Source organism: Oncorhynchus clarkii, chromosome 18, assembly GCF_045791955.1.
Source record: "Oncorhynchus clarkii lewisi isolate Uvic-CL-2024 chromosome 18, UVic_Ocla_1.0, whole genome shotgun sequence".
NCBI classification, from domain to species: Eukaryota; Metazoa; Chordata; class Actinopteri; order Salmoniformes; family Salmonidae; genus Oncorhynchus; species Oncorhynchus clarkii.
The window spans coordinates 2,555,134-2,567,415 of NC_092164.1; the positions used below are offsets into that span (position 1 = coordinate 2,555,134).

Here is a 12,282-nt window from a genome sequence, read left to right on the forward strand (position 1 = left end):
CCTGGCACCACAATGGTGGCACCAGCTTCCCTCTGATGCTAGGACAGCAGAGTCCCATCTGCCCATCTGCCCGAAAAGGTCTGAAACAGCTACGTCTTTAAAGAGTACCCCCCCCCCCCCCCCCAAATACAAATACAAATAATAATAATTTAGCACTGACTAATTGAGGGGAAATGTATTTACTGTGATATGTGGTTGTCTCACCTGGCTATCTCAAGATGAATGTACTTAATGTGCTGGTGACGTCACAGGGTCAGAGAGAACTCCTGACTGTAGTCATACAAAAACACTCCAGGCACTCAGCCCAAAAGAACCATTCATACTGTCAGATCTAATATGAAGAACTGAATACTAAAGAGAAGAAGAGGTTGAACAGTACATATTCATGTAACTTTATTTTTCATTGGCAGATCAATAAAGTTTGCTTCAATGCAGTTATCCAAACACATTCATGATCAGTAACTAAAATAACTAATCTAGTTTAAAAGACCATTAATAAACACATGGATTCATTTCATAAACTGTGTATCATTAAATAAAGTTGTAAAATAATCCCCCCAAACTAGTGGTGAAAAGTGATCATCACACCATCTCTATCTGATACATGTTAGGGGCGGAAGGTAGACTTGTGGTTGGAGCGTTGGGCCAGTAACCAAAAGGTCCCCGAGCTGACAAGGTAAAACTCTGTTGTTCTGCCTCTGAACAAGGCAGTTAACCCACTGTTCTTAGGCCATCATTGTAAATAAGAATTTGTTTTTAACAGACTTGCAGAGTTAAATAAAGGTTAACATTTTTTTTTTTAAAAGAAGTGTCTACTAGCTCAATCCCACAAAATACTGCAGAGGGACAACCTGGTCTCAGAGCAAAACGTATTATGTATTACAAAAACATCCGTGCCACTCCATTTAGTATGTTAGGTTACATTACAATACCAATAAAAACTGAACTAAAATATAAACTAAACATGTAAAGTGTTGGTTTCATGAGCTGAAATAAAACATTCCAGCAATGTTCCATGTGCAGAAAAAGCTAATTTCTCTCAAATGTTGTGCACAACTTTGTTACTATCCCTGTTCGTGAGCATTTCAGCCTTTGTCAAGATAATCCATCCACCTGACAGGTGTGAAATATCAAGATGCTGATAAAACAGCATTATCATTACACAAGTGCACCTTGTGCTGGGGGACAATAAAAGGCCACACAACACAATGTCACATATATCTCAAGTTCAGGGAATGTGCAATTGCATGATGACTGCAGGAGAGAATTCAATATGTATATCTCTACCATAAGCCACCTCTAACGTCTTTTTAGAGAATTTGGCAGTACATCCAACCGGCCTCACAACTGCAGATCACATGTAACTACGGCAGCCCAGGACCTCTTCACCTGCAGGATTGTCTTGGAGGGGGCTGAGTAGTATTTCTGTCTGTAATCAAGACCTTTTGTGGGGAAAAACTCATGCCGATTGAATGGGCCTGGCTCCCAAGTGGGCCTATGCCCTCCCAAGTCCCACCCATGGCGGAGCCCCTGCCCAGTCATGTGAAATCCATAGATTATGGCCTCTTATTTAAAATGACTGATTTCCTTGTACAAACTATAAATCTTTGAAATTGTTGTGTTTAAATTGTTCAGTATAATACGACTTGTAGGAAGTATCGTATGTTACGAATTACAATTCTTACGTTATTTTACGCATTGCTATTCATACAATATGTTACGAACTTGTAATATGTATGATATGCTAACATACTAAGTAATAGCTAAAAAGTAGTAAGTAGTTGCAAAGTTACTGATTAGCTAAAATGCTACAGTCCTCCTTGATGAGATTCTAAACACAGCAGCCTTTGGCTAGAAGTTTGAGTTACACGCCCACCCTTCCACAGAGCAGGAGTAAGACTTCTCTCCTGTGTGACTACATTGGTGTGTTAAGTTGCTATGGTGAGAGAAACTCACCCAAAAGTCAGAGCAGACACTCATGCGTGTGTTCTCTGATGAACTATTAGCTCGGTTGCTGTTTTGAAGCATTTTACACAAACAGAGCAGGAGTATGGCTTCTCCCCTGTATGTAGACGTTCATGTGATTTTAAGCTGGAAAGTTGCGAGAAACTAGTTCCACAGTCAAAGCAGACGTAAGGCTTCTCTCCTGTGTGTGTTCTCTGGTGAACTTTTAGCTCATTTGATGTTTTAAAACATTTTCCACAGTCAGAGCAGGAATAAGGCTTCTCTCCTGTGTGTGTTCTCTGATGAACTTTTAGCTCATTTGATGTTTTAAAACATTTTCTACAGTCAGAGCAGGAATAAGGCTTCGCTCCTGTGTGTATACGTTGGTGTGTTTTTAAGGTGCCCAGCTGAGAGAAACTCGCCCCACAGTCAGAGCAGAAGAAAGGCTTCTCTCCTGTATGTATACGTTCATGTGATTGTAAATGGGAAAGTTGAGAGAAACTAGTTCCACAGCTAGAGCAGACGTAAGGCTTCTCTCCTGTATGTGTTCTCTGGTGAACTTTTAGCTCATTTGATGTTTTAAAACGTTTTCCACAGTCAGAGCAGGAGTATGGCTTCTCCCCTGTGTGTGTTCTCTGATGAACTTTTAGATGAGTTGATGTTGTGAAGTATTTTCCACAGTCAGAGCAGACGTAAGGCTTCTCTCCTGTATGTATACGTTCATGTGTTTTTAAGATGGAATATTTAGAGAAACTAGTTCCACACTCAGAGCAGTAATACGGCTTCTCTCCTGTGTGTGTTCTCTGATGAACTTTTAGCTCAGTTGATGTTTTGAAGCATTTTCCACAGTCAAAGCAGAAGTAAGGCTTCTCGCCAGTGTGTATAAGTTGGTGTGTTTTTAAGGTGCCCAGATGAGAGAAACTCGCCCCACAGTCAGAGCAGAAGAAAGGCTTCTCTCCTGTGTGAGTCTTCTGATGAACCTTTAGCTCATTTGATGTTTTAAAACGTTTTCCACAGTCAGAGCAGGAATAAGGCTTCTCTCCTGTGTGTGTTCTCTGATGAACTTTTAGATGAGTTGATGATGTGAAGCATTTTCCACAGTCAGAGCAGACGTAAGGCTTCTCTCCTGTGTGTGTTCTCTGATGAACTTTTAGCTCATATAATGTTTTAAAACATTTCCCACAGTCAGAGCAGGAGTATGGCTTCTCCCCTGTATGTATACGTTCATGTGATTTTAAGTGGGAAAGCTGAGAGAAACTAGTTCCACAGTCAGGGCAGAAGAAAGGCTTCTCTCCTGTGTGTGTTGTCTGATGAACCTTTAGCTCATTTGATGTTTTAAAACATTTTCCACAGTCAGAGCAGGAGTAAGGCTTCTCTCCTGTGTGTATTTTTAGGTGTATTCTTAGCTTTGATAGAAATGGGAAAATCTCTTCACAATGTGGGCAGTGATGAGACTTCTTAGCTCTCTGATCTCCCTGCTGTTGCTCTCTGGATGTGGAGAATGTCTCAACATGGTACCCTGTGTGAACATCAGAAAAAACAGTCAGTTGATGTGATATACATGTTAATCAAATGTATTTTATGAAGCACTTTTTACATCAGTAGTTGTCAAAGTGCTTAACCTGTCTGGTTCAAATCCCATAATTAAAATTATTTTACACCATTTTAAAGATAAACTTCTTGTAAATCCAGCCAGAGTCTTCGATTTCAAATAGGCTTTACGGCGAAAGCACACCAAACGATTATGTTAGGTCAGCACCTAGTCACAGAAAACTATAGTCATTTTCCAGCCAAGGAGAGGTCTCATAAGTCAGAAATAGCGATTAAATTAATCACTAACCTTTGATGATCTTCATCAGATGGCACTCACAGGACTTCAAGTTACACAATAAATGTGTGTTTTGTTCGATAAAGTTAATCTTTATGTCCAAAAACCTCATTTGAAATTGGTGTGTTGTGTTCAGAAATGCATTGTCTCAAACAAACATCCGATTAAAGTAAAGAGAGCCACATCAAAAAACAGAAATACTCATCATAAACATTGATAAAAGATACAAGTGTTAAACATACAAATGCAGATAAACTTCTCATTAATTCAACCGCTGTGTCAGATTTCAAAAAGGCTTTACGGTGAAAGCACACTCTGCGATTATGTTAGTTCAGCGACGAGACACAGAAACCCATACAGCCATTTTCCAACAAAGGAGAGCTTCACAAAAGTCAGAAATAGCATTAAAATGAATCACTTACCTTTGATGATCTTCATCTGGTGGCACTCCCAGGTCTCCATGTTAGACAATGTGTGTTTTGTTCGATAAAGTTCATCTTTATGTCCAAAAACCTCAGTGTTGTTGGTGCGTTTAGTTCAGAAATCCAAAGGCACAATAAGCACTCTCGAAAAGTCAAAAAACACAATAAAAGATAGTAGAAACATGTCAAACGATGTTTAAAATCAATCTTCAGGTTGCTTTTGTCATAAATAATCAATAATATTTCAACCAGACAAAAGCTTCGTCGATGGAAAAGGGTAAACAAGAAATGCACGCTCCCGATCACATGCCTGGCTCATGGATGGAAATTTCCACTGTCCTCTCATTAAAAGCGGTGTAGCTCCCTCATTTTTCAGAGTAAAACCCTAAAACAATGCCTAAAGACTGGTCACGTGTTGAGGAAGACAGATTTCCACTGGGTCCTAAGTCTTTGTATGGTGGATAGGCTTTCAATGGAAAAACAGCCTTTCAAAATAATAGTACTTCCCACTCCTCTTTCTATTCTGGTTAGAGCCAGTTTGCACTGTTCTGTGAAGGGAGTAGGACACAGAACTGCACGAGATCTTCAGTTTCTTGGAAATTTCTCATATGGAATAGCCTTCATTTCTCAGAACAAGAATAGACTGACGACTTTCAGAAGAAAGGTCTTTGTTTCTGGCCATTTTGAGCCTGTAATCGAACCGACAAATGACCCAGATACTCAACTAGTCTAAAAAAGGACCGTTTTATTGCTTCTTTTATCAGCACCACAGTTTTCAACTGTGCTAACATAATTGCAAAAGGGTTTTGTAATGATCAATTAGCCCTTATAAATGATAAACTTGGATTAGCTAACACAACATGCCATTGGATCACAGGAGTGATGGTTGCTGATAATGGGACTCTGTACACCTATGTAGATATTCCGTTTTAAAAAATCATCCGTTTCCAGCTACAAGTCATTTACAACATTAACAGCGTCTACACTGTATTAATGGTCAATTTGATGTTATTTTAATGGACAAAAAAAACAAGGACATTTCTAAGTGACCCTAAACTTTTCAACGGTAGTGTATGTATTCATTTCAGCAGGCTGTATGGGAATGGGAATAAAAACTATTCTAAAACTGGGTAGGAGTCAAAAACTAATAAGAGGCAAAAGTGGTGAAAATGATGAGCTATACCATCCTCCACTCAACATCACAAGGGTGATAGTAGAATTTGTGTTTAAAGTAATGACTAAGATATTTCACCCTGAAACTGTATCACTGTGTGTAGAAAAGGCCCATGGAGTTGGTGGAATAATCCTTTAATTCATTGCCATTTACTCAGCTGGGCCAGGGGCGCTTTAATTAGGTCAGGTGGAAATGTCCGACAGATCTCAACTCCATAAAAGGAGGAAATTGCCATCGCCTGATCTCGCTGCTTTCTCTTCCTTAACTCCATCTGATCCAGAAGTTCTGTGCGTCCATGAATCCACACTACTCAGTAAATATACCACTTTATGGTTAAAGGAATTCCTGCCTCAGTCTCATCCATTCCTCTGTCACCTGACACGTTCACCTGTTCACGTTGACCTGTTCACCTTCACTGTCAGTCATCCTACCTGTCCAGCTACCCACACAGATTCCACTAATCTTTCACTGTGTGTGAAATCCATTTGACACATAAGACTTTAAGTTGGTAATATGTGCAGCGTTGGCAGGATATAATTAGAACACTGTGTTCCTTACAGGACAAACAATGTGATAAACAATGTAAGTGTACAGTGGAACAATACAGCCATCCTAAAGCGGGGTGGGGTTCTCGACTGATGTGTGTATAAAAGATGGGCTCTGAACTTGAGAGGGCAGAGCTCTCTGAATAAAGAACTGATCATTTGTATGCTGGGACTCTGTTTATTAAACTTAGAGCCTTACAACCTCTAGGATACAGATGGAGTTATGAAATAGTTCAGTTAGAACATTGGAATAGAAATTCTCGTGACAAAGGGGATTAGTAACTACACAGACTCATTTCATAGAACTTCAAAACACTGGCAGTTTGTCTACTCCACTTCTTTAGTCTGCTCTCTGAGCACTCCAGATAGACCAGTGAATAAAACAAATGCTGACAATACTGTTGTCATCCATACAAGTCTTAGTAGCATGAAATAACGTCTACAATGCATTCAAAAAGTATTTAGACCCCTTGGCTTTTTGTTACATTACAGTCTTATTCTAATTCTCATCAGTCTACACACAATACCCATAATGGCAAGGGCAAAAACAGGTTTTTAGAAATAACATGAAATATTACATTTACGTAAGTATTCAGACCCTTTACACAATAGTTAGTTGAAGCACCTTTGGCAGCGATTACAGCCTTGAGTCTTGTTGGGTATGAAGCTACAAGCTTGGCACAATTGTATTTGGGGAGTTTCTCCCATTCATCTCTGAAGATCCTCTCAAGCTCATGGTTCTTTAGGTGCCTCAGAGTTCTTTAGGTGCCTTTTGGCAAACTCCAAGTGGACTGTCATGTGCCTTTTACTGAGGAGTGGCTTCCGTCTGGGCACTCTACCATAAAGACCTGATTAGTGGAGTCCTGCCGAGATGATTGTCCTTCTGGAAGATTCTCTCGTCTCCATAGAGGAACTCTGGAGCTCTGTCAGATTGACCATCGGGTTCTTGGCCACCTCCCTGACCAAGGCTCTTCTCCCCCGATTGCTCAGTTTGTCCGGGTGGCCAGCTATAGGAAGAGTCTTGATGGCTCCAAAGTTCTTCCATTGAAGAATAATGGAGGCCTCTGTGTTCTTGGGACCTTTAATGCTGCAGAAATGTTTTGGTACAGGTCTCCAGATCTGTGCCGACACAATCCTGTCACGGAGCTCGACGGACAAATCCTTCCACCTCATGACTTGGTTTTAACTCTGACATGCAATGTCAAATGTGGGACCTGACATAGACAGGTGTGTGCCTAATCATGTCCAATCAATTGAATTTACCACAGGTGGACTCCAAGTTGAAAAAACATCTCAAGGATCATCTCATAGCAAAGGGTCTGAAAACGTATGTACATAAGCAATTATTATTTAAAAACATTACATTTGCAAGAATTTCTAAAAACCTGTTTTGGCTTTGTCATTATGGGTTATTGTGATGTCATTATGGGGTATTGTGATGTCATTATGGGATATTGTGATGTCATTATGGGGTATTGTGTGTAGATTGACGGGGAAAAACATGTAATCAATTTTAGAATAAGGCTGTAACGTACCAAAATGGGAGAAATGGGAAGGGCCCTCGGAAAGTAGGGTAAGTTTTCAGACCCCTTGACTTTTCCACGTTGTTATGTTACAGCCTAATTCTATAATTAAATACAAAAATATCATCAGCAATCTACACACAATACCCCATAATGACATCACAATACCCCATAATGACATCACAATACCCCATAATGACATCACAATACCCCATAATGACATCACAATACCCCATAATGACAAAGTGAAAACAGGCATTTTTGCAAATGTATATATAAAAAAAAAAAATTAAAACAAGAGACTCAAAATTGAGTTCAGATGCTTCCTGTTTCCATTGATCATCCTTGAGATGTTTCTACAACTTGATTTATGAAACATATGAAATATACACTACTGTTCAAAAGTTTGGAAATGTCCTTGTTTTGAAAGAAAAGCACATTGATTGTCCATTAAAATAACATAAAATTGATCAGAAATACAGTGTAGACATTGTTATTGTTGTAAATGACTATTGTAGCTGGAAACTGATGATTTTTTAAAATGGAATATCTACATTGGCGTACAGAGGCCCATTATCAGCAACCATCACTCCTGTGATCCAATGGCATGTTGTGTTAGCTAATCCAAGTTGATCATTTTAAAAGGCTAATTCATCATTAGAAAACCCTTTTGAGGGTCTCCCGAGTGGCGCAGTGGTTAAGGGCGCTGTACTGCAGCGCCAGCTGTGCCACCAGAGACTCTGGGTTCGCGCCCGGGAGGTCCGTGGGGCGACGCACGTCGTCCGGGTTAGGGAGGGTTTGGCCAGCGACTCCTGTGGCGGGCCGGGCGCAGTGCACGCTAACCAAGGTTGCCAGGTGCACAGTGTTTCCTGTATGCCTAACTTGGTGACTGAGGGTATTAAACATTTTCAGCATTCTTAAGACAAAAGGCAGGCGTGACAAGTTTTTAAATGTTTTGCTTCGCTGTGAAGTCTTGAGTTGTTCAGGGATGTGAGAATTACAGAATTCAAACAAGCAATAGACTGGTCATAACTTATGGAGGTCTAATATATGGAGGTCTAATATATGAAGATAACTTATAGATAGAACCAGCTCTTACCATGACTAACAGTTGTCCTAATCTTCTCCTCTTCTTCTTCATCTTTAATGTTGGCATTCAGCTCCAGTGTTTGACTGCAGTCTTCCAGCTTCACTGATGTCATCTCTGGATCCTGCAGTGCAAACTGGGCTCCACTGTCACAATCAGGACCCAGTGACTGTAGGTTGCTACTCAGTGTGGAAGGAGAGAGACAGGCTGGGTTTGTCCTCACTGTTGATGTTAACGGCCTCAGACTTAATCTGAGTCGGTCTGTAGTAATAAAGACAAACGGACACAAAAGTTATTTTCTTGACAGTTCTGGCACTTTATTCTGTAAATATATTTTCTATTTTTTAATGTTCAATTATCTAATTTCAGTCGATCAGGTAGATAATCCTTGACAAAACATTTATTCACGTTAGACACAAAGTACACATTTTAAATTGCACAACATAAGTGCACTTAATCTATCGTAGATTCCCTAAATTCACATAAATGCATAAATGACTCAAGATCACAGTACAAGATTGCAGTATGTTTCAGGCAGCACTATGTACTATTTTATGAATAACCTTGTCTTCACTGTTTTATTTCACTCACAAAAACCAAATGTATTTCCCAATCACACCATATTAAGAATTATCAGGGGTCGTACAGTGGCAAGTCAAATTCAAGGACTTTTTCAGGCACTAATATTAATTTACTTGAAGCCCCGTGTGAAAACCCTGAATTATAGATAAATATAGAAACAACTGAATGTGTCTGAATATTAGTACACATGTAAAGAACTGATAATCATTACATTCAGCTTCAGAACTGTAGAGCAACTGAAATGTTCTCTCTCTGATGAGGCACTACCTGCACTGAAGTCCGTTGATGCAGACCTCCTATGGTATCATGGAGGTCCGCAAACAAACGTTTAAGGTGCAGGTCTGTCTAATTCTGTACTAAGAAAATAAAACAAGAAATCCCTATTAACTTCTACCACACCCTCCCCTTCCCCCAAAAACCCTCCCACACCCCCCAATAAACTATATCAATAGATCCCTTTCTGTGTTTGCAAACATTGGGGTCTTTATCATGCTGAGACAATCCACCCCCAGATTATCCAGTTTATCAAAAACCATACCGACAGTAACATCTGTTACCCCCAACAACTCTGCTGCAGTTTACAAGATAACTTTAAACCTGGTATTTCTGCTTTACACAATCCAGGTTGTTGATAAGCTAACCACTGAATGCTATGAAGTAAATTGTATTCACTATTAAAGAATCCTTTGTCACAGCATATTTATGGGCACAAGATGAACAGGCCTCGAAACCATGTCAGGACTAGTAGAAAGACCAGTTCTGACAGTAGGTCCTCTTACTACGGGACCAGCCATGGAAGCTCCATCAGTCTGCACTGTAGTTCCACCAGTCTGTCTTACAGCCTCTGCATATGATACATCAAGACAGATTCTATATCTCTGAGCATCTCTCTGCACCTGGAATCCACCAAATGCTGCTCTTTGTCCTCCACACAATTGCAACACTTAACTGTCACATTGCTCCAACATTCAGCATAATCAAGTTCCCCACCACACTTGGCACATATTTTCACTCAACAGCTACATGTCCCATTCTTTGGCATTTAAAAACACTGATGATTCACCGTTGCTGATCCAGATTCAACTGTTCTGCTATGGAACCCTGACCTGTTTGGACGTGCTACCGGTCCCAGACCTGCTGTTTCCAACTCTCTAGAGACAGAAGCAGAAGAGAAACTCTCAATGATCGGCAATGAAAAGCCAACTGACATTTACTCCTGAGGTGCTGACCTGTTGCACCCTCGACAACCAATGTGATTATTATTATTTGCCCTCTTGGTCATCTATAAATATCTCCATCCAGCACAGCCAGAAGAGGACTGTCCACCCCTCAAAGCCTGGTTCCTCTCAAGGTTTCTTCCTTGGTTCTGGCCTTTCTAGGGAGTTTTTCCTAGCCACTGTCCCTTCAATTTAGCATCAGCTCCAGGGTCATGGCTTCTGAGCTTCGTCCCATTATGATTTTCCAATTGAAGAATCTTCCCTTGCTGAACCTGACTTGCACAAGATATTAACAATCTACCACTTTCAATTGTTTATTTCACCTTTATTTAACCAGGTAGGCTCGTTCAGAACACGTTCTTATTTACACGGCTGCATCCCAGTTTAACTTCACCTCTTTTTATGGCCTTGGTTAATCAGGGTGTAAACGAGGCCCTGTGGTCTCCTCAAACACCATCCCAACTTTCCACATTATTACTCGAGCTCCCTACCTTGGACCTCTGGAGTTTCTATACTACATGCGCCTCTGCTTCCAGTATCATTATCTCTGTTCTTCTTATGTCTTCCCACTACAGAACATTCACATACTAGGCCCTCATCCTCCCGCTCCATATCATCAGAACTGTCCCCCACATTGATCGCATTCCAGCACAGCTGTTGCTTCTCAAACTCTCCATTTCCATTGTTTCATTGATGCAAAACTCATTCTATTGAGGGCCAATTCTCATCAGGTGTTCCTTTCAATTAAAACCTAGACAATCAGATGAGGGGAGTTCCTTTCTAAATAGTGACCTTAATTCATTCATCAAGTACAGGTGTGGAGCGAAAACACGCACACTTGGTCCTCCATGGAATGAGTTTGACACGTGCTCCCATTCTTTCGCATTAATCGACGCCATTCCATGCAGTTGGCCTCTCTCTACAAATGGTGAAGGATGACTTCAGTTAGCTTCCCTCTATTTTGATTTTCACCACGAGAAAACTCCTAGAAAGACGACCGAAACCGTTGAAGCCGCCATTTGACTTGCCTCGTCTGAACCATCTTGATCTCGCGATCTTACATTGACGAAACAGTGTATGTAAACTCGCGAGAACAAGATGGTTTGGACAAGGCTATTTACCAGCTCATAAACATTTTACACAAAACCAAGAACATGTAAAAACGAATTCAAATAAGTGGAATCTTTATGAAATGACTTTGACGAAAATATGTACATACACTCAGACAAACCCAAAGTCTATCTATGTGACTTGTAAAATCGTTTTTAATCACGTTCTTCACTCACTCGGTTAGACTCCAAAATAACACATACAATTAAAACCATTACCAGGCGTGAAACGGATTTGTTACCTAGCATGTTATATATTCTTTCGACATTAGAAAGTTTAAACATGCTATTACATACCTACAATGAAACATTTGAAACGGACACAACCACTATCGACACAACAGCACAGTTCTGTCGTTTCGACCCGGAACTTCCTGTTCCCCACCTCGACAATGCAACAGCGTCATCTTCTTCTCTGGTATACTGACATTTACACAAATATAACGTGTCTGCCGCCACCTACTGTAAGGTTAGTAAACTGTAGAAGAAAATACATTTCCTTTACGGAAAAGGGGAGGGGGAACAACGATATCAAAACCAAATACATAAATAGATAAATAACAACATCCCACTCGTTCAGTCACAGTCCTATTCAAATCACATCCCTACACAGTCTCATGGGCCTCGTAGGGAGGAACATCTTCAGTCAGTATTCCCTGCAATCAGTGATGTAAAGTACTTAAGTACAAATATTTTAAGTACTGTGTCAGGAGTTTTTGGGGGTATCAGAGTGAGCTGAGGGTTGTCAGATTGTCAGTTCATATCGCTCTCGGAGCCACACTGGCGGAAGAGGAGGGTTGATTCAAGCGTTCTGACCTCACAACGGCAGTCAAGCATCCAAGATAACTGGT

At 40.4% G+C, this 12,282-nt stretch overlaps 1 protein-coding gene across 2 annotated transcripts; it reads right to left on the minus strand.

The window, feature by feature from the left end:
• Window positions 1-371: 371 nt before the first annotated feature.
• Window positions 372-11,827, minus strand: LOC139372841 (zinc finger protein 665-like). 2 transcript variants are annotated; one of them, XM_071112675.1, is made up of 3 exons: window positions 11,729-11,827; window positions 8,536-8,784; window positions 372-3,463 (listed from the first exon to the last, which is right to left on the minus strand). In XM_071112675.1, exons 2-3 carry the CDS (start codon window positions 8,636-8,638, stop codon window positions 1,977-1,979), a joined length of 1,590 nt encoding a protein of 529 aa, XP_070968776.1. In that variant the 5' UTR covers window positions 8,639-8,784; window positions 11,729-11,827; the 3' UTR covers window positions 372-1,976. The 2 variants fall into 2 exon arrangements, with proteins under 2 accessions (XP_070968776.1, XP_070968775.1); XM_071112674.1 differs by having other exon boundaries at window positions 442-3,463; window positions 11,733-11,780.
• Between the last annotated feature and the right edge of the window lie 455 nt (window positions 11,828-12,282).

Excerpts from the sequence above, each read along its gene's own strand:
- LOC139372841 (XM_071112674.1), bottom strand. Across the intron at positions 3,464-8,535 it reads TAGGACAACTGTTAGTCATG|GGTACCATGTTGAGACATTC; the intron begins GTAAGAGCTGGT and ends ATGTTCACACAG.